This window comes from Merops nubicus, unplaced genomic scaffold (assembly GCF_000691845.1).
Source record: "Merops nubicus isolate BGI_N331 unplaced genomic scaffold, ASM69184v1 scaffold1892, whole genome shotgun sequence".
NCBI lineage: Eukaryota > Metazoa > Chordata > Aves > Coraciiformes > Meropidae > Merops > Merops nubicus.
This window is the reverse complement of record NW_008594049.1, coordinates 49,363-71,281: the sequence shown is the minus strand read 5'-3', so window position 1 is coordinate 71,281 and position 21,919 is coordinate 49,363. Positions and strand designations below refer to the sequence as shown.

General features: G+C 44.5%; 1 protein-coding gene across 1 annotated transcript in view; it reads right to left on the bottom strand.

The window, feature by feature from the left end:
• The window catches only part of LOC103768450 (protein sidekick-1), a gene marked incomplete at its 5' end in the record, with an annotated part of 77,383 nt that overhangs the window by 7,883 nt on the left and 47,581 nt on the right, over positions 1-21,919 (bottom strand). Inside the window, 7 exons of the mRNA XM_008935593.1 lie at positions 1,321-1,458; positions 4,059-4,223; positions 11,892-12,017; positions 13,145-13,306; positions 16,414-16,551; positions 17,368-17,554; positions 18,986-19,101. Coding sequence (XP_008933841.1) covers positions 1,321-1,458; positions 4,059-4,223; positions 11,892-12,017; positions 13,145-13,306; positions 16,414-16,551; positions 17,368-17,554; positions 18,986-19,101 — 1,032 coding nt within the window. The remainder of the gene's footprint in view (positions 1-1,320; positions 1,459-4,058; positions 4,224-11,891; positions 12,018-13,144; positions 13,307-16,413; positions 16,552-17,367; positions 17,555-18,985; positions 19,102-21,919) is intronic.

The following is a 21,919-nucleotide window of genomic DNA, read 5'->3' as shown; positions in this document are numbered from 1 at the left end:
TCCCATGCTCATTCTCTGTAATCCCAGAGGTGGGAGCTCAGCTCATGGCCCAGGCAGGAGAACCAGTTGCACATTGCCACTTAGCAGCAGACAGGTCCTTTATCCTCAGCTTTAATTTCAGTGCCACATTAAGACCCAGTGTGAACACTGGTATCTGACAGTACAGGTCAGACCTGTCTTTTCATGTCTGTCCCCCAAACACAGAGCAAAACTAAGAAGGTGAGAGATTTCCTATGAGCTACGCATACAAATACATAATAGCATTAACTTGGTAAAATGCCACAGTATTCATACATCTCATATCTCATGGGACTGAAATCTGATTTTCTAACACTTGTTAGAACTGAATTATAAAGGAAGAAAAGATCTTCACTTTGGGAATGCCCGGAAGACTCCTTCATTACACTAATCCCTAATAACAGGTAGTGCAAAGACCCATCCACCTGACCCTACTCATTAATGGGCCTCTTTTTTTGGCATCTCCTGGCATCAGAGCAATTACTTGCAGAAGGTGGAGAAGGCTACCAGAGAAATGGACACCTGAACTACCCTTTCAAGACCTTATCATGTAAAGGGAAGAAAAGGTAAAAACAATATTCAGAGCTCAAGACTAGGTGTTTAGAAAGGGGACTATTTTAACACCCCTATATATAGAGCAGGTTGCTCCTGTTTCCCTTCAGAAAGAAGACTGGTAAAAATTGTAACTAAAGGAAAACTCAAATCTTGATTCTCGTTATATATCAAAGTCTAACAGGTCCAGACAACCAAGACACCTCCTAGCTGCTTGGCCCCCAGCCCAGCAATTGCAGCTTGGCTTAGGGAGTGGATGCGAGGTGCAGGACACACTATTTGATATGGGGGAGTTGTGATATAGGCCCCAGAACACAGACCTAGAATATCTGCGTGGGGTAGAGCCATGGAAAAGTAGAATCTTTCTCTTTTCTCCCATCTATCAGGGAATGATGAAAAAGCTAAATAAAGTCTCAGCTCACTCCTTTTTTGTGGTCTTCTGCCAAGTATTTGACCCAGACTCCTTGGCTTTTGCAGCAGTTGCTGGGACTTCCAGATGTTGCCCCACCCAAGCCCATGGCTGGCTAGCATCCAAAGCCTGATAAGATCAGGCACTCTTTGCCCAGCATGGCTATGGGCAAAAGCCATTTCTAACAAACCAGACAGCAAAAAGATCTGACTCTTTTGCCAAACAAAATACCTATAAAGAGAGCCCATGCTGATGAAATTAGGGGTTCGAAGGGAAGACGTTTTTAATTTCCACAGCTCTTGAGAGTGTGTGCACAGCACAGAACTGATCCCATGTCTTACCTGTGCTGCAGTTCTTGTACTTCTTGCTCTGGCCATGCAGAACCAATGCAAACACCACCAGGAGGATGAGGATCAGACTTGAGAGAGCCATCACTACCAGAAACCACCACTCCTCATAGAAAGGGGCTTCTGTTTGTGCTGAAAGAGAAGAAAACCAAATAATTCCTCTTTCTTCTCCTTCAGATTTTCTCTTCTTCCCCACAGTGAATAATGCATCTATAGTAGTGTTCAGGAGAGAGAGGTGTGCAAAGGAAGTAACATAGTCTAGTCTGCAGTCAGGGTTTCAAGGCATTTGCTGGCACTTTTAAGATGGCAAAGAGAAAGGGAGCATATCACAGCTCCAGCATCTTCGCATCCGTCTTTCACACACCCTGAGCAGCACTCCAGAGTCCCTTAGCTAAGAAGTCCCCATGTGAAGAGATGGAGGACTCTTCCCACAGCTCTGCACCTATGTATCTGGACTGCTGCACTATGCTTAGCACTCCCTGGGTCACAGGAACCATTAATATATCTGTCACAACCCAAGATTATTCCACATTTTAAGAGGCTTGCCTCGCCAAAATGCTGCTCAGTGGCTCTTTGAAAAATATAGCTAGTGCCAGGGAACAAAGTACACTTGGTTCAGTGCCTTTCAGTACCTCCATTAACTCCAACTTCCAACATTCACTGCTACTCTATATCATTTCCCCATCTGCTTAGCCAAGGCTGATGTGCAGCACAGGGGTATCAATTCATTAGCCTGGATTTTGTGTAATCTCGAGTCATTTCACCCAATTCGATCTCAACTGGAGATGCAAAATGATACTAACTTCTCCTTCATAGGGCTATCTTCCCAGTCCTGGTTTAAAGTAGTAAATATTGTTATTTTCTCGTGGTGATATTCACTTTGTAAGTATCTCTCAGCTTTGTGGGAAAAGAATGCTGCTGCTGGAGCAGAAGCCAGCAGTTGTACATAATTTCCCTGTAGCCCATAATGTAGAATAACACCTGGTAGGAATGGGTGATGCCAGGAGACCAGCTTCAACCCCTCACTATCCCTCAACCCAAGCACTCTCTTTTCCCAACTGTCTTGAGCCCTGGATCTAAGCACAAGTCTATGCTAAGCCTGATGATGTGATCTCCAGTTTGTTCCAGATCACTGGGTGTTCTGCAACAGTGAAAAGCAGCCACAATCTTCCTTTGCTAGGAATCCAGTCCAGGCCAATGAAGTCCTAAAGGTAAACTGCACAAGCCACGCTGGGATGAGCAGATTCAGTGCAATTTATACCTCCCTGTGCTAGCTGAAGTGGCCAGCCTAAAATGCTTTATGTTTTTTTGACTGTGAATCTCAACAGAAATCTCTTACTTTCACACAGCAATTTGAGATGAAGGCTGAAGCATCACAAGGAGGTGAATTAAATAGTTCTGTTCAAGTGGAGAACTTACAAACAAGCTGTTTATATATAAAAAGCATCACAAGGAGATGCATGCCCAGCTTCAGAGGAATAATGTCTTCCAGGACAGTGAAGACTGACGTGATTACTGACCCTTTACATTGTGTTATAGCCTCTGTGAAACCACAGATAGGAAAAACACCGACTCTGGGTGTTTGAAGTGGGTTGTCTGTGCCCTTGTCCTGAAGGAGAGGAGCAAGGGTAGCACTCACACTGAAATCCACAGACAGCTCTCACGGGCTAAGTGGTTAATTGTGTAAGGACAAATGCAGCCTCGATGGTGATAGCAGCATTTACTACTCTTGCCTGCTGGGTAACTGTTGAATGGTGTTTATGCTTTTCACTGGAGGAGCAAAGAGATAAAAGCCACTCCAGATACTGGAGCACTGCCAGCTTCTGGGGACTCTCTGGAATTTTGAATCACAAAGCTGCCTTATCAGGTTCTTTTACTCCTCTTGTCTCTCTTTGCTGACACAGCAAGGATGAAACCTATTGCTCAAGAGCAACCTGGAGTAGAGCTGTCTCTGCAAGGGTAAAAGGAGACCTGGGCAAAGCTTTCACCAGGACAAGTTCTCCCACTTCACAACAGGCCATTGAACGCCCATTGATCAGACGTGGCAAGCTCAGTGGAATTTACTTTTTGAGGTGTTCAGGTTCCTTCAGAAAGCCAGAGGGTTGGGCTGCTCAAAGGGATTTTGGAAACATGTTTAGGCCATAGCTCTGTTTACTGAGAACAAGCAGAAGAGAGCAGGGAGGGTAGGAAAAGCCTGAGAGCATCACCAATGAGCTGTTCTGGTGGAGGGGGTCTGGGGCTATCACACTGTACTGGAACTGCCAGTCCAGAGGATATCAGAAATAATTTTGTGAAACTACACTTCTATATTTTTGAGAGCTAAATATAAAATAACATGGAAAATGTTCATTAGAGAGCTCTGGGAATAAAAAAAAAGAAGCAGAGCAAACAAAAATATAGACTAGGAAAGGAGAAAAAGCAGACTGCAGACAATGCAACTTCATCTTAGGGCAAGAGAACTTACACACAAACAGTCTTGAAATTCCTGAGAAGGTCCTTTGCCCAACTTAAAAATGGCACACAGGCATTTTTCCTCTTGAGAGCAACACATACTGTAGTAACAAGCCTCAATTCACTACTGTATTACTCTGGTTTTATCCCCAAACAAGTAAAAGCAAGCTGCCCTCAATTACTTGTTGCAGCTAGAGAATCTGGGCTGTATTATTCCCCCTCCTACCCCCAACTCCAAAAAAATTCCATTAGAAAAGATGCTTTAAAAAAAACACGATTACCTGATACTGGCACAGAGGAAACACTTGGTTCTCCATAACCAAATTCATTGACAGCCACCACCCGAAATTCATAGGTCACACCCTGTTTGAGTTTGTCCAGGCCAACTGTATAGGAGGTGGCGCTGCGAGGGATGTCCTTCACAAACATATCCCACAGCCCTTCATCTAGGAAAGCAGCAAGGAGAGAAATGGCATGAACTGTGTGACTTGGCACTTCTGCTCCTTGAAAAACCCTGTCATTGAGTGTGCATTTCCACCACACTTACCTGAAGGCTGCTCAGTGATACACTCAACTGCCAGAGCGCCCTGCAAGACCCCATCTGCAAAGACGTGTATTCATGATGAGGTCTTATAATAACCCAGATGGAAGATGCCACCTCTGAAACCTGCGGGAGCACCCGGAGTGATCTGAGCTGGCTAGAGCAGCTGCCAGCCACCTGGGTTCCTCCTGACCAGGTAAGGTCACCACACCAGCATGCTGTTGTTTGGTAGAGCAAGTAAACCCAAAGCAACCTGCTACATACTGAGTCCTAACCACACAGGCTTTGCCTGGTTTTTCCACCTTGCAAAACTGACTTTGTGTGAAGTATGTATTCTAGGCTTTGCAAACGACTGGAGGATTTGGATCTTGACCTGTAATCTTACATTCACTTGACTGCAATGGAGAGAACCTTCAACAAGATGAGTGCTGTCACCAGTTAGAACAAACCCAGCTATAATTAAAAATGCCAGACAGTAATTTTGAGTGCAGGAATCAAACATTAATCTCAACGGACTGCTTTTCAGTAGCAATTGGTGTCCAGGACTTTTGCGGACAAAATGGACTTACTGTCTGTGCATGGGGCCAAACTCTCAGCTAACCTGAGCCGGCACAGCTCTTACAGATCTGACCTCACAAGTATCCCACTGGGCTTTTACTTTTAGCTATCAAAGCTGTTCAAACAATGTCTATTGTTCTCTGTGTGTCCCACAGTAATGGGAATACGATGACAACCTCTGTGTAGGTGTGACTCCAGCACAGGAGCTGCCTGCTTTGAAAGAAAGTCCTCTGCACTGTGAGATTCGAGCATCAGCATGACTTCCATAGCTCGAGGTGTTATCAAGGTAACAATAAAGCAGGAGCCAGCAGCACTACCCTCAGTGACTTGTTCCACTGCTGCAATGTAAGGCAGGAGTCTGTTCTCATCTGCTTTGCATTTACCTGAGTGTAAACTAATTGGAGTCACGGCAGCGATTCCAGAATTGTGCTGGTGTACCAGAGCAAAATTTGGCCCTGAGCCTACTTCTGTGCAGGAGGGAATAGCAGCAAAGATGGATTGATTAACACTGCAGGTGCATTTCCATGTGACTGTTTTAACTTTGGCATCAGTAAATATTGGCTCGGTAATTTGTACTGTGCTGCACGTCTAGCAACACACACAATGACTAACAACCCCCAAACTGCATCTTTTCTGATCATGAGGATTGGCAGTCTCAGCGGATGCAAAAAGCAGGCTGAAATGTTATTGTTCCAGCTACATTTGAGAAATACCACAGAACAATAAAAATAGGTAATTTTTCTGTCATGCTTAAAATTCAGACCAATACATTATTCACCAGCATGATCAGAGTATAATGAAGTTATCATAATGTACCATTGTTATGTATTAGTTGGATATTACAATGGCTATAAAACAAGAGATAAAATATTGACTTCCCTTTTACAGGGCAATAGAAGGCTAGATTATTTCTACCACGTAAACTTGCAATGTAATAAAAAGAGAGCTTGGGATTTAGCTTCTCTGAAGAGGGTGGAGTGAGGGATGCATTCTCAAAGTTAGATTGTTGCATCCACCAATACTGGGAAGATGCATCTCAGCCTATAAAATATTGCCATAATTGCTAGAATTGCCTGAGCTTTCATAAACACATTTGTAAACAGCAATAAGAGAATTTGAGCCCATTGTGAATTGTCTGGAAAGCAATTTGTTTGCATTGAAAGCCACTTAAATGGAGGAAGAAAGGCAACAATAAAAAATGAATGTTCAACAGTCCCTGCAACAAGCACAACTGCTCACACATGCACTTTCTCAAACCTATCAGGGTGCACGGTGCAGAATATCCAACAGGGTAAATTTAACCACTCTGTAAAACTTGCAGTAGGTTGGGAAAATGATCCTTGAGAAGTCAACTTTGCACTTCCACATGGATGTTCCCTTGGCTATGGTGGCGATGGTGTGGGGCAGCAAAGGCTGCGGGTGGATGTTTCCTCAGAGGTATTTCTGTCTCAAAAAGACTCAGAGTTGCTCCTGCTGGTGGCCATATCTTCTCTGACCCATCCCTCTGATTCATTGGAGGACTCTTTGCCCAAACCTTTTTTTCTGGTGTGAGAAACAGGACTTGGCCAAGATGGGACCTAGTGTGTGATCCCTGGGATCCCAGAGAGGTTCTGAGGGAGCTGCAGTGGTCAGAAATCTGCAGGGAGGCAGTCTGGGAAGAGGGACATCCTTATGTGTGCTCCAAGCAAATGCTATGCACACTATAGTCTGTGGCTACCCAAGCCCTGGCCAACAAGGTTTTTAATTCCACAGCCTCAATTAATTTATCTTCTCCCTATCTGGAATATTCAGGCCCTTCTTTGTAGATGGATATCACAATTAGATATACCCAAACTAAAAAAGCATTTTATTTCAGTGGTGAACTTTGAGATTCTATATTGAACACACACACACACACACACACACTTGTGAATTCATTCACTGCAGGTCTTCACCCTCAAAAGTAGGTTTGCTCTAAATGTTACAAGTTCAGCTGAAAGAGAATTCATTAGAAGGTCACCTGTGATAGCAAAGATTGGCCTTTAAGTTCAGGAGAAAATCATTAGTGCACTGTACACAGTATTTTTCACTCGGATCAGGAAGGAAAGGTGCACATGCCACGGTCGGGATATCAGCTGGGCATCAACTCAGAAACCACCAAGAAAAGCAAAGTTTGCAGCACAGGGAGGTGCAAGGCTCAGGCAGCCCCAGCCCATGCCTGGTTCAAGCAAAAGAGAGGCAGCACATCTGGCATCAGGGATGCATGTGTACTGCCTGCAGATGCTTTTTCCCTTTCTTCACTTCAAATTTTCTTTTGTTGGACACTCAGCTTCTTAAAAAGACCTAAATGTTTGATGGAAAAGGAAGGGCTCCAAAAAATTAGTTTTTCTTTGCTTCTTGATCCTATCAGTGCTTCACTAGATGCTTGCTGACATGAGATTTGATCTTTCTCTCTCTGCCTTGACTTCTCCATCCAATTTGGGAGTGAGGCACATGTATGGGGAGAAGATCAGAACGATGGGGAAGGTGAAACCACCTCCAACCTAACATGATGTCCAGCTTGCCGTGACCACCCTCCCGAGCATCGTGTGTCGGTGAGGAGCAGCACTGGAGGTTCCATCCACCCAGAGCACCCAGAGGCCAGCCTGGCTTCACAGGCAATTAATCTGGGTCTCCATGCTGAATAAAGCTGTCAGTCAGGAGGGAAGGCTCCCAGCTCTGCTAGCTCAGACCACTAACAAACCGCTGCCGAGCTGCAGCGATGGAAAGCTGTCAGTTATCTGGGTCTTACACACCAGCCTTGTCCTCTCACAGTGAAAGGAGAGTCGTCCTGCTGTAAAACTCTCTCCTAATTACACATTAGGAGGTTTATGAGGGGAGAAGCTGCTGGGAGTTAAGGACTGAACGCAAGTAGTGTTCCTCCTGCGGAGGACAAACTCAAAACGTGGCTGTGTTTGTCAGAGGGAAAGGGCTGGATTAGCATGGGAACAGGGGAAGGACAAGAATGGGAAGTGAAGGCTGACAAAGTGTCAGCCTTGGCACGTCGTTCTCCAGCAGAAGGGAACCAAAGGCCCCGTGGCAGATGCCAGCAATGCAGCTGCACCCTTCACTTCGAATTTGCTGACTTCTGCTGGTCTGTGCCCATGTTTGACACCACGCTCCCTCATTTGTTTAAAAATAAACAGAAAAGGAAGAAAACAGAAAAACGTTGCTCGAGACACCAGAAAGGAAACTAAAGTGAGATCTGCCCTGGGGGTGTGGAATGTAAAAACCAGGATTTCTGGGAAGGACAGTCCCCACTCCACGTTGACAGGTTCTTCTCCAAAATGTGTGCTGCTTTCTTGGAACTGCTCATCTAAGGGAACAAAAGAAAACACTTTTCTGACTTGTTTATATCCTAAGCTTATGATTTGTGGCTGATCTGAGTTTAACTGGCCCGTTCATGTCAGCCAGACTGCTAGAAATACTGTTATTGGAAGCACATTAAGATGCCATTCTCTCCCACTGGGCTTAAGCCATTCCCTGCTTGGGAAAAGCAAACAAACAAAATCCAAACTGTATGCTGGGGAGGGGAAGCAGAAGAGGAAATCTCTATTGTCTTGTTCTGGGTCAGAAGCTTTTCCTGAGGCAACAGAAGCCATGAAGCAGACTGACTGAACACCTACACGGCTGCCCAGCAGCTGGTGGCTGCAGCAGGCCAGTATGTGCATGAAGGTCTCATGCTGGCAGTTATCTACCCAGGTGCACTCCTGGCAGCACGGATCCCTAGGGCATTTACACAGCAACACCTCCTCTGTAGATAGGGCATAATTGGGAAGGCAACGCTGCTTGGTCCTTTACAAGCCACCTGTGCACCATTAAAGCAGAGCAGGGAGAGAGGAGTCTGGGTGCAGCATGGGGCTGGGTAAAGAGGGGCAAAACCAGCTTCTCCACTCTTCCCAGCAGCACTGGGAACCTTAACATCATTGTGCCATTTCTGTCTTTGCCTCTGGATGGAAAAAGTGAGGACAGGATCTAACACCTGCTGCTCAGCCAGCCTGGCTGGTGTCTGGGGAGTGCTCGTGGTGGCAGTGACAGAGGCTGCCCAAGTGCATTTCTTGTAGTGCACGAGGAGCTAAACCAGAATCCATTTCTCCAGGGATGGAGAACTTGAAGGAAAAGACAAACTCTTCTGTTTCTGTAATGTCTTCCTCTAGCACAGATCACTCTGGAAAACATATTGGTGTGTGTGCCTGCTCCATCCCTGTGTCTGAGAATATTCAAAATGCAGCAGAGGCAGTCAGTCTGGTCACCTTCCACAAACCCCGGAGAGAAATGAGGAGATCAAATGAACAATCTCAGCTGCCTGCTGCCACCATTGCTAAGCCCAGCAGGGTAGCTGGGGCCCTGGGAGACACAGCAGGGCACCGAAAAATTCAAAGGGAAGTGACAAAAGAGGGTAGGATTTGCCATTTCTGACAGAAAGCCACCCTCCCACTCTGATGGAAGAGTCTTGGCAGGGAGCTACAGCAGGGAAAATGAGATGATACAGCATTTAACGTTTGGGGTAATGAGGCCTATAATAGATGACACTTGAGATGTGAAACACTAAGGTAGTGGTATTGCATTTAAATATTGGCAACAAGCTAAAGCTTTTCATCTGTCTGTTCAATGCCCCTTTTTTGATCTCAGAAGGATGAATATCTTTTCCTTCCTTGATTTTATGTGAAGGGCACAAGTCAACTGCTCTTCTCTTGGACAACAACTCCTTAAAAACAAAGGGTGCTCCAATCCACGAGCTACTACCCATATAAATCAACGTGCAGAAGCAAATTCTTAGAACGATATTAAAACAGAAGGTGCTCTGAATGACCAGCCCTGACAGGAGAAATTAGTTCCCTGCTTTTGTTAGGCTGGTAATTTAGATTTCCAGCTCCTCCGTGCAGAGCTGAGGAAGAAAAGCAGCACAGAAAGGAAGCTGACGCTCGGGTGAAATAAGCCAACGTTCCAATTAGTCTGTCTCCTCTCCTGGATCCCATTTCACGCTCCCTACAGCTGCAACCAGGACGAAGAATGAGAATCCAGCATACAAATGCCTAGTTCATTTGCTACAGCAGCATGAATAGGATTAAAATAATCTGAAGAGGAATTAAATGCCTCAACAGTCAGGTTGCAAGAGCAGGAGAATAAGACTTGTTCTGTGTGTTTCCAGGATCAGTGGAGTGGGGCCAGCAGAAGTGACCCAGGGTTAACATAGCTCAGACCTGCCTTGGAGGGACTATTTTCTTCCTACTCAAAAAGAGTTGGCCACAAATCCTACATCCTTAGCCATCAATTGTAAAATGTTTTTTCACATCCAACAGGAAGACAAGCCCAGGAACATCAGATGAGTTCGCAGTGTCACCATGAGCTGGATTTCCAGCTTGCAGACAATCTGTACACTGGCTGTAGTCTTCCCTCTAAAATGCTCTTACTCAAAAACCTTTTCAGAGAAATTTAAGCTAGTAAGTGAACTTCAATGAACAGCTTTGGTTTAATGTGCTGTCTAAACAATGCTCTCCAAATAAGAGAGTATTTTCTACTTATGAAGAAATAGGGGCAGAAGTCAATAAGTCGACATACGAGAAATAGAAGCATGGCAGTGCCATGCCTCTAATTAAAAAACCCTCTTGATCTCTGTGGGAAACTCTGGTGCTTTGAGAAGGTACACACTTTCCTTGACTTTGCTTTGAAAACAACTGTCAAATTCAAGGACAGAAATAGGGAAGAAATTTTAAGGTCACAGCAGAGCCTTGCTACAGAGCAAACAATCAGATGTCAGCGATGACCACAGAAACACGGGCACTAATTTTGTTACTGGTCTGGTTCAATGTAATTAGACTCGGTGGTTTAAAATGCCACCTTGCATTCAAGACACTTGCAAGAAACAGGATCCTTTATATAATCAAACAGATAAGCATTCCTTCATCAATCTATAATCAAGCAATGTGCAGGCACCTATAAGTAAAAAAGGAAAGAACAAGCAGCCAACATGGATACGTCAAGTATAAATCATGTCTAATTTCCTTCTGTGACAGGGTAGCAGACCTTGTCAATAAAAGAGTAAGAGCAGACATCATCTATCCTGACTCCAGCAAAGCTTTTGACATCGTGACATTCAAACATGACCTACGTAAAACAAGTATCTGGTAGATGCATCACTGGCTGGAAAACTCTACTCAGCAAATGGTTATCAACATTCAGTGTCAGACTGGAGAGAAATTATCAAGTGAGATTACACAGGGGTCTAGCAGCATTCACTTGTTTTTCTTAATGACTTGGAGCCTTTCTTAATGACCAGAAAGTGTGAGTTTATTGAGTTTGCAAGGAGTATCAAGCTGGGAGAGGCTGTGAGCAGGGTGGAGCATATGCCTGCTTTTAAAATGACCTTGTCCAACTGAGGAAATATTCTGGAAGAAGAGCAGAGCAGGTTCAGTAAAACGCAAAAATCCCAGAAACAAAGGAGCTCTGAGAAAGCACCAAGCAAAACTGTGGTGATGAGGGGATTCCTTTTCTCCCTCTAATGCCCTCCCTGCAGAACAAATGAGGAAAGCAATGTGTGTATGGTGCTGAAGTCCTAGCCTGATTATTAACAGTAAAACATTAATTAGCTGTTGTGTTCTGCTGCAGAAGAGGACAGATTTCTATCTGTGGTCCTCAAAATACAGCTTGCAATTACTTATTAGTCCTTGTGCATTAAAGATGCTGTAAGCATTTAAATGAGTTTTAATTATTAACTGTATTAGCTCATCAGTTAGATGATTTACCAGTGATGTAGCACAGTGAAAGCCAGAGCACTCAGGGTAATTTTCTGTGACTATTCCTAAACAGGAGAAAATCTGCTAAACCACATAATAAACCAGCAACTGCTTTAATACTGGCTGGTGATAACATTCTCTCACAAACTCCAGTACCTGTCTGGGACAACAAACAACCTCTCCACTGCAGGCTGGCTTTCAGCATGGGCTGAAGGAAGGGAACTCACGGCATCAAGCTCTCAGTGCTCCCCATGGCTTACCTGAGGGTCGTGCCTCTATAATGTAGCCAGTTGTGGGTTTTTCTCCTGAATCTCCCTCAGTCCACTGTAACGTCAGCCCAGAAGCAGATTTTGTCACTAGAATTTCCTGAGGGGAGCCGGGAGACCCTGAAGGAGGAAATAGGAATAGCAGATGGTGGTGGTATCACGAAGAGGCTGCACTATTCTTCATTTCTCCTACTGATACAGGGGGAAAAAAGTATCTAGAAATATTGGTTAACATAGAGGCAACATAAACCAGCTCAGTGGGCTATTGACTGGAATTTTTCCCTAGTTGTGCTACCAGCAGTTACATATGGATGGCTGGGTTTTACAGATACCTGAGTTAAGAACAAAAGACAGATAACACACTCATTTTAACCATTAGCACATCCGCAGCATTTGCACGTTGCTTCAGAGATGAACCTAGTCTCGGAGCTTCAGAGAGAGGCTGGTGGTGACAGCTGCCTGCCCATGGCCATGTTACAGAGCAGTCCTGCTTCCCATTGTCTGTGGTGGGCCATCAGAGTTAACTGTGGATTCACAGCACTGCTGCCCCTGATAACGGCTGTGGAGGACACTGTGATAACATGAAAGCTTGCTGGCACCCAGAAGGGTGGAATTACCAGACATGGGAGGCAAAAAACAGAGATGTGACCATTGCATTGATGTTCTGTGATTGAGTGGACAGGCTTGTATCATTGGAGGACATTATCAGCTTATCAAAATCACTGATCAAATAACAAAAAAACCCATCTCTTGGCACACACATTGAACCAAGCTGGTGTTCAGGCTGTAGCTCCTCCTGACAAATCAGGAAATTCGCAGACTCTCCCTCTGCATAAGCCAAAGTGTCAGGAGAGAATAATTGTAAATTATTTCTGGCTTTACATCCAGGAACCTCTGCTGGTTTCAGCGGAGTTATTCCAGTTCTGACTCCAGTGTACAGCAGTACAGTTAGAATTATGTACCACGCAGTCAGGCTGCAGCTCTGAAATCCCTGGCTAGCCCACTTGTCCTATGATTTACTCACACTGTTTTGTTTATTCACATTGGACTTCTAGATTTCAGGAAAAAAGGAAACATGTATTTCACGGGCAGTTGTGAAAGCCACTGAATCATGTCCTGAGCTCCTGTGACTGAACTTCTCCTTGGCTTGGGAATCCACGTGAAGCCCTGAGTGCACTATTCCCTGCTGTTGGAGCATGTCTGTGTAACTGATCTGGCTTGCAACATGCCTTTATGGTTCCACTTACCTTCTGCTGGCCCAGCTGTGACGTTGGCTTGCAGCTCAGGTCCATAGGCGATGGTTCGGGCTTGCACTCTGAATAAATAGGTCATGCCCTTGGTGAGATCTCGGACCTTCAACCAGCGCTGCCAGTTCCCTTTGATGTCCACAGTCACCACCTTGCTCACCCCTAGAAGAGACATGCAGTTAAAAATAAAAGAAGGTTGCAAGGTTTAAAAAAAAAAAAGAAATCAAGTGGAGCTTATTACATCTAGATAGTAAGTAAAATTATCTAACAGTTTGCTAAGAAAGTATTTCTTACAATTAGCAGGAGTTTAAGCAGTGATAATAGCCAATTTTCAGCACTGATAAGTATAATTAGAGTTTAAGCTTGATAAGTGGGTACTGACAAGAAAAAAACCTTACAACACAACTGGGAAATTACCAAGAGACTTCATGCAACTTCACTAATTACTCAGGGAAGAAAGGAGGAGGTAAATGAAGGGGACTGCACGTTGCAGATTGCTTCCTAAACAAGCATTCCTCCACTGCTGCTTTGCCAAGCAACCTGCAACATTGCCTGGAGGAGGAAACAAGGACCAGGCTCTTCCCTGTCATTTTGTCCTGTCCAATTTCACCAGTGCAGAATGAGGGATGTGTATCAACCAGGTAACTTGGGGTTATGAATGCCACCACAATAGGGAATGCTCTCAAAGCACTATTAGCTTGGACAAGGTTGAAGTCATCACTTGTGTTTCACTCCTCTCGCTCTCTAAGAATTTTTCTTACATGGATGAGTTAAAATCAGTACTGTTCCCTTCATCAAGGTTCATAGCTAGCTTCACATTTAGGTTCTCAATGCTGCATAAAGGGCAGAGCAGCAATGAGTCCTTTGAAAACAAAAAAAAAATCTATTTTTCACAGAAATTTTCCAGAAGTCAGTCAAGGTAAAGAATTTGATTTATACAATATTTTACTGAACAGAAATGTCAAATTTACAGAGTCCTTTTGGCATTTTTCTGGTTCTGTAGATGTATACAACACATTTCAAACTAAGAAGATAGGAAGTGGGAGAAGGTTCTTCCCACTAGAGAAAGCTGCTTGCCAGTTTATCTTTCCAGAAAAATGCAGAAGGAAGATGTTTTTCAACCCAGATGCTTATTTTATGCAAATCAAGATGATGCTTTCAGGTTTTATCAGTTAAATAAAGAATAATGTCCAAGCGATTTCTGTTCAAAGTTTTCTCTCAGATCCCATTTAGAAGTCAGGGAATCTTTCCTTGGTTAACGAGGAAGCAGTAAAAGTGCTCCCTCCTTCCCTAGGTGTACTATTTCATTTCTCTGAGACAAATCAGGAAGCATTTGTCATTTTGAAGTTATGTTCTGAAAAAAAATAAAAAAGGAACTGTTAAAAAAGGCTCCAGGGCAATTTTGTTGTCTATTATCGTGTAAAACATCACACTGTAAAGCTTAAACAATAAAAGGTCAAACAGGGAGAAGACTGAGGTAAAGAACAGATCCTTGTTAGAAAGTTGGGTAAAATGCAGAGGTTTTAAGCAGTGGCTTGTGGCTGGGAAAGCAGAAGGTGTCACAACGGTGAGGATGCTCAGGTAAAAATCACAAATGGATATAAAGTCAAAAGATGCAGCAAAAAAAAAGCTCCAGGGAGTCTGGTCCATCCACGTTGGTGCATTGTACTGCTGGTATGGAGGAATGTGAGACCTTGGGCTGGAAGGACTCTCTGGGATGGTAGGGTCTGGAGGCTGCTGGCCCCACAAGCCTCTCTGCATGCATTCAGCACCACTATGTGCTCCATCTTCAAATGGGTTTGGCTTTACCTTGCTCTCTAAATAAAGGAGCATGGCTTTTCTATTGGAGGAGAATGATGGCATTATGGGATTACTGCCATGGCAGGAGAATAAGTATGTTGGCTGAAAAGAAAATGCTGGCACAAGAGCAAATGGGTAAAAACTGGAAAACAAATTTAGGCAGAAAGATAGCATTTTGAGGAAAAGCCCCCCATCTCACATCAGAAATCTTCTACAGGGGAAGGAGAGACAGAGTCAGAGATAGCACAGGCAAAAGTGGGGGAGAGAAGAGAAGAAAACAAAGATTCTGAGGATGTTAAGTCAAATGCATGCAGAGAAAACATGATCTGACACTTCCATACTTTCAGGGGAAAAAATTGTATTCTTAAGCATTGTGTAGGAATGAATAAAAGGCAGGAAATGCCCAAGGAGCCCGAACCTCCTGCATACCCTGTGCACATTTCTTGGTCAGAATGAGAAATACTTTCTGCATTAGTTCTTTGTGCTCAGACCTGCCAGCTCTAAAAGCTGCAAGTGCTTTTATTCTTGTGTTTTCATTCCTGAATATAACTTTCTCAGTGCATGAGACATGGATATTCAGACAATACAGATCTTTATTCCATAGAGAAGAAGCAAATACAGGTGATTGATATCCTTATTTCTTTGGAAGAGAATTTAAAATGGATTGGCAATGGCTGAAATTACTCTGCCTGCTGTCACACTGCCAAAGCTGGACAACCCATTGAACTGTTGGCAATCTACCAGAAATATAAAAATATTAATAAGACCATCCACAAACTTTGTGGTCTTTTCTAATTCACCTTTGCAACGAATTTCCATTTGTTTTCAGACAAATTGCCAAATCCTTCTCTGTTGTTATTCTGGCAAATTAATGAAACATTTGTGGCCACTCCATTGTGGTGGTCTAGCTTAAATGTAGTGCTCAGTTAAAAATGCTGCTTGAAAACCCCACGTAAACAGACACAACTGAATTCCTCTCACAGTTATTTTCCCCTGTCAAAAGCAGCAATGGTACCAGTGATGACTAGCACATTTGATGCCCGGGCCACCTTTGTGACAACAGAAGTGACACATGATGTGATAAGTAACACAAATGTGTCTGATGACTATTCTGGGATGGAGCCTAGTCAGCAATTTCAAAGTGCAAGGCGAGGAGACAATCAGGCACTCTCAGGCTGAGTTCCCTCTTCCCCCATACCAGGTAACGACGGCCATAAAATGACTTTTCCAATCATACAGAATATAGTTTGTGCAAGAAAATGAGAGAGGGCAGACAAAAGCTATATTCCACAACATTATAGTTTGCTGAATAGTTTTGGCAAAGGTGGAATTGTTTTACTTACCCTCTGCCACCTGGCTTCTCTTGGAAAACAGCAGAGAGCAAGTAGGAAATTGGGCAGAGATAAAAGATACTACAGTCCTTTTCTGTCGTTTCCCCATGAATATGTATGATTGGAGGTCTTTCTTACCCTGGACAGGAGCCAAAGGCTCGTAGACTACTCGATAACCCTGCAGGACTCCATTTGCTGCTGTCGGCTCGCCCCAAGACACATTGAGTGTAGTGCAAGTGATTTCAGAGAACGCCAAGAAGCTGGGAGCACTGGGTGCTGAAAGGATGACAAATAGATTGAATTGCAGTAGGAGTAGTCAGTCTGATACATGCACATATTATGAAACAGTGGCTTATTTGCCCAGCCTAAATCTAAAGGAGACAAGCTGCGAATGGGATTTGTCAATTGTATCCAAATGTCCTGTAATCAGTCAGAAATCCAGCCTGTCCTAAAAAAAACAGCCATTCGGCTGCAAAGCTAAGCCTTGAAAGCAAGCAAGGAGGTAGAACACAGGAGGGAAAGGCTCTCAGAAGAGTGCTCTGTGAGCATACAGCCCGAGTGCACACCACTTCTTCAGAGCCACCAACAAGGGCATTGCCTTCCCCCTGTGCTGGAGCGTCGCTGCCACGGTCTTGTCCAGCACAGAGCTCACTCTGACTGGGTGGATGCTGCTGATCCAGCTTTTTAAAAAAAAAATAAAAAAAATAAAAAAAGGAATTATAAAAAGCACAATAATTTTCTCACAGGACTGTCTGGGCAATTCCCAGGCACTGGAGATGAGTTCCTTTGGATTTTGAGATGCAAGAGCAGAGATCAGAAACAGACCCACAGTTTCCTTCTGGACCAGCTTGTGAAGGTTCTGCTCCTTCCACCAATTCATTCTCATTCCCTCTGTACCTCTCCCTCTCCCACCTGATCTATTTATTTAATCCCTTTTTAGCCCTCCAAGACCATTACAACGTAACGACCCATCCGAAAGCTAAATCTAAACACCAGCACCCTCCTGCACCCACCCATTTCCCGTAGCCAGCGTCCAATTACGTGCTGGTCATCCCCAAGTCTGGGCTCTGAGACAAGACAATGGTCCCATACCTGCCTGGAGGGTCCTGCCCTGGGAGGGGCTGCTCCTGGGGCCGTCCCCGGCCGCGTTGAAGGCGGAGATGCAGACCAGGTACCGCGTGTGGCTGGTCAGGTTCTTGAGCCGCACGGTTGTCTCTGGGAGGAAAAGGACCTTCACCTTCTCCGTGTCGTTTTGGACGTCGCTCTCCCAGTAATAAATCTGTCGGGACAGAGAGATGTTTCAGTATATCCTACTCGTAGAAGACATCTGGGCATTGCAGCCATTAAATATGAGGGAGGTGGTGCAGTCTTGCTCTGGACTCCTCCATAAATGGGACACTGATGCTTTTCACCACAAGCCCGATCTTTTCTCTTCCTTTGGCAAATTCCCCCGAGTCCAGTGACCATGTATAGCTGAGTATATCACTCAAAAATAGAGCACAGGCTGAAGAATATGGCCTAATGACAGCAGATATGAGCTGCCAGAGTTCAGCGATGAGAGGTCAGTTTTTAAATTCTCCCTGAAATGCTAGCTGCCTGTCAGCACTGGCATCCTGCTATGATGGTCCCTAATTCACCTCTGCATGCACAGAACAATTTCACCAGTTCTGTTCACAGGACGGCCAAGCAAATGCCTTCCTGAAGAGGGTAATAAAGACTTTCCCTAAAGTTCCTTGAGGTACTCTTCCCCATTCTTCCCTTACATAATTTTTATCCTGAGGCCATAAATTTAGGCATTGGAGAAGTCATTTCCAAGAGGAAAAGTGGTGCCAGCCCTACTTATTGGACAGGCCTGGCAGTGCAAGCATTACAACAGGCCAAAGCAAGCCAGAAAGTTGAGAGAATGAGCCAAGGCAAGACTCCACCTTGGCTCTACAAGCCAAGCTGTTGGAGCCATCTATATGTGTACAAAAGGGAAAGAACATGAATTGATATATAAGGATGCTTGCTACTGCCAAGAAGGGATGCCAGATTATTCACATTGGCTTGGCTTTTCTTTGCTTATGGACCTAAATTCATGGAGAGAGGCAGAGCCAGACACTGAATCCAAGCCAAGCTCCAGTGTTTGTAGACTTGCCCATTTCCACCCTCTGAGGGTCCATTCTCATGCTGGAGAAGCTGAACAACATGCCTCAGCAACGTGCTCATCGCCTATGAACCAAATGCAATTAATACTATGATTTAATTTTGTTAAAGTTAAGGAAATGAAATCATTCTTCCAAAATCTGACCTGGCTCAGGCTTCTAGCTTGGAGAAAGTTTTGCTTTTCCTAGTGGCTTGTAATATTTCATGGATAGAGAGCTCAGTTAATATTCTTCAAAACATTTGTTGCCCCTAGCTCTTGTAGTTCTGTTGCTTTTTGGAGCAGATATGTTGCCTCCTTAAGTGGAGCTGCTTCCTTATCTGCATACCCTGTTTCCCCATGCTCTCCTTCTCCACAAACAGCAACACACTTTTCCTTTTCTCTCTGCCTTTGCCAATCTCATTCTCTTTCTTTTGGTTTTGGGACTTGGTGCCATCTCTGCACTGCGGTCTGAACACTTTTAATTTGTGCTATGCAGTGAGGGCAACTGTAGCTTGTGGAGCTATCTCACAAGTAATAGCAACACTGAGCAAGATAAATAGAAACCAGTAGAAACAGAAGAGTTGCCTTGTAGCCTTGGATGTTCCCATTTTGGCTGTCGGCAGGAGGGGGGTCCCAGGTGAGCTCCAGCTGGCTTGCAGAAAGGGAGTTTACTTGGATGTTCTGTGGGGCCAGCGCTGGTGCTGGAGAGAAAGAACAGGAGAATTAATAGTGACAAGCAGAACCAGGTTGCAATTTGCCATTTGTGGAAGGACCCAGGGCAGACTCTGTTCATGCCACAGGTCAGTGACCCGAGTCAGCCCTGGAGGTAGCCGGTCGCAGGGAAGTCTCAGCACACGTGGACTGAGGAGCAGCTGAGCCTCCGGGTGTGGTTCTGTTCTGTCCCACACAGGCTGGCTCAGACACTGAATCAACTCAATTCCTGCCAGCAGCTTTGGAAAAGAAAGGAGAATTTTGTCCTCGTTCTATGGTAGTGTTGGGGGCTTGCCTTTGGCAGTGACACTGTGCTCCAGACCAACCACTCCTGAATGTAACTGGGGGCAAGGCAGCCCCCTCATCACCACCAGCCTGGCCTCCCACTCAGCACTGAGCCTCTGGGACAGTCTCTGTGCAAGGCTCCGAGACTCAGGGCCAAAATACTGTCTAAAATCACATCCAAAACGAATCACATGCTCATCAATTCAACTAATATTATATGTATGACAAAATGATTTTCTGTTTGCTACTTGTTAGCTCTGCTTTGATTACACCTTCAAATATACACGCCAGTCCTTTTTGCAAGGGATGGCATTTCTTCTTTGCATTGTGTTGTGCTAGAGAACTGCTCTTGGAGTGCACCTGGGTCACCCCATCCTTCCCTTTGTCAAGATCCAGCTTGGTGCAGGTGGATTTCCTTCCCCAGTGGGTAGCAAGGACGCTCTGTTTTCCCGACCTGCTGTCTCTGCCTCCGGCACCTCCTAACAAAAAGGACGTGTTTTGTTTACAGAAGAGGTGCCGAAGCGTGTCCTGTTCATACTCCAGAAGAAGGAGGAGAAAGGCAGGGCAAAGGGTCCACTTCTCCTTTCTCTGTGCTCATGGTGCTGTAGCCTTCACCCAGACCACCTGAGAAAGCTGCTTCTTTTCTCTCTGCCCCTTTATGGGCCATAAATAGAAGTGATAAAACACTCACTACTCCAGTTGGATAGCCCGGGTTATCTGTTCCTCTGGAGACTTCTTTCTTTAGAGACAATGACCTTCATAAGTCACACTTTTCTACCAATACTCCCCTCCCCTCAGAGTTATAAAATAAAATAGTAATTAACACCCACTCAGCCTGACACCAACTATTTATTTTGTTCTAACTGTGTGGTTTCCATATTATCACTGCCCACCCTGCCGTTAATGGAAATGTTAATAACCAGCGCCAGGTTGTTGTGACAGATGCTTGGGCTCATTATCAGAAATTCTTATTTACCGCTCCATTAAACGACAGAATCGCACAAAAAAACAATTCAATCAAAACTAACTGGAGGAATTTTAACAGCCACATTAATAATCCAAAACATAAATAAAGTTAATGTCTTTTGCATGTTTGCCATCGGCGACTCTATTGCGAAATTATTGCTGTACAATTAAAACCTGAAAGGTAAAATCGAAAATAGCCTTTATGCCAGTGCTCAGTCAAAACTATTTGTTTATTATATTTTCTTGGTTCCCTTTTTGATTGGACGTAGCAAATGCAGGAGGTGACAATGGCCATCAGTAAAATACAGTTTGTTCACAGGGGTGCCCTCCTCTAATCGCTGCCTTGACTCCTGCATTTTGCAGGAGCATAAGGAGCAGCTGCTTTCAGAGCAACTCAGTGCTATTCCATCAAGGACCAGAAACCTCAAGATTTTGAGACTTTCACAGCACACATCAGAGTGTGAGGCCAAACTGATCACGCTGTATGAAGCTGAAGACACATCTCTGAGATTTGCAGATGATGACACGCTCAGGGAAATACAAATACATACAATCACAGAAGGAAATGGGTTGCTTTAGCAATGTGTTTTCTCTCTAGGATGTGACACTACTGTGTGTCCTGAGCTGACAAGCTTCAAAGTGCTCTCAATATCCAGGTCTGAAGCAGTGTCTACAATAGCCTTTTTCTTTGGATCCCATGTGCCAGCCTGCACCAATTGCTGCTCCCCAGATGTGGTCATTAGAAGAGCTGGCATGCGCAGCTTGCTGCCAGAAAACCACCACTTTCCCCCAGTCCCTCTTGGAGCATGTCTAAGAAACACAATGGTTAAAAACTGCCAGCTAACGTTCTCCACTGACACTCTCGCTGCTGGAGTTGCACTTTTGCTGGCAGGGTGGTGGAAAATTTGATGGGAGGAAAGAAATAAAAAAATTATGTGGAAAAAGACATTTCTCTTTGCTACCCCAGCGCCTCACCGAGATGCAAATTGTTTGGTTTTGTGCCCTGTGAGTCTGTCCCTCTGTTCAACTTTCAAAGGCTGATGTGTGCCTCCTCTTCCAAGCAGAGATTTCTTGTTGACAGCAAGGGACAGCAGAAAACTGCTGCTGACGCTTGACGCGGCTCTGTGCAGACAGCGCGTTACATTAAGGGTGAAATGAAATACTTTAAAAAGAAGGAAACACATCCCTGAAGACTCTTTACCTGTTTTGAAACCCCAAACCATTTACTGAATATACGGACAGCCTCTGCCAATAAAAGCAAGTGCATCTTAAAGGTGAATTCAAACGCCTTTTACGTTCTAGAAATGCAGTTCAAGATTACCGACCTCTGAATTTTTTCATGGCTGTTGAAATTGTGAATGCATAAAAAGCAAGGTTAAAGCTGCACACCTCACACTGCTTTAGGTGTTAGTGACATTATCAACTAGAGCAGGAGTGACACAGACCCAGAGGGTCCAAACTCAGCTCTCGGCAGGTGGAAAGCATTTCACTTTCCCTGAAAAAAAAAAGTGTGTGTTTGTGAAGTCTAATTCTGTGCACGTATCCTGCCTTGGAATC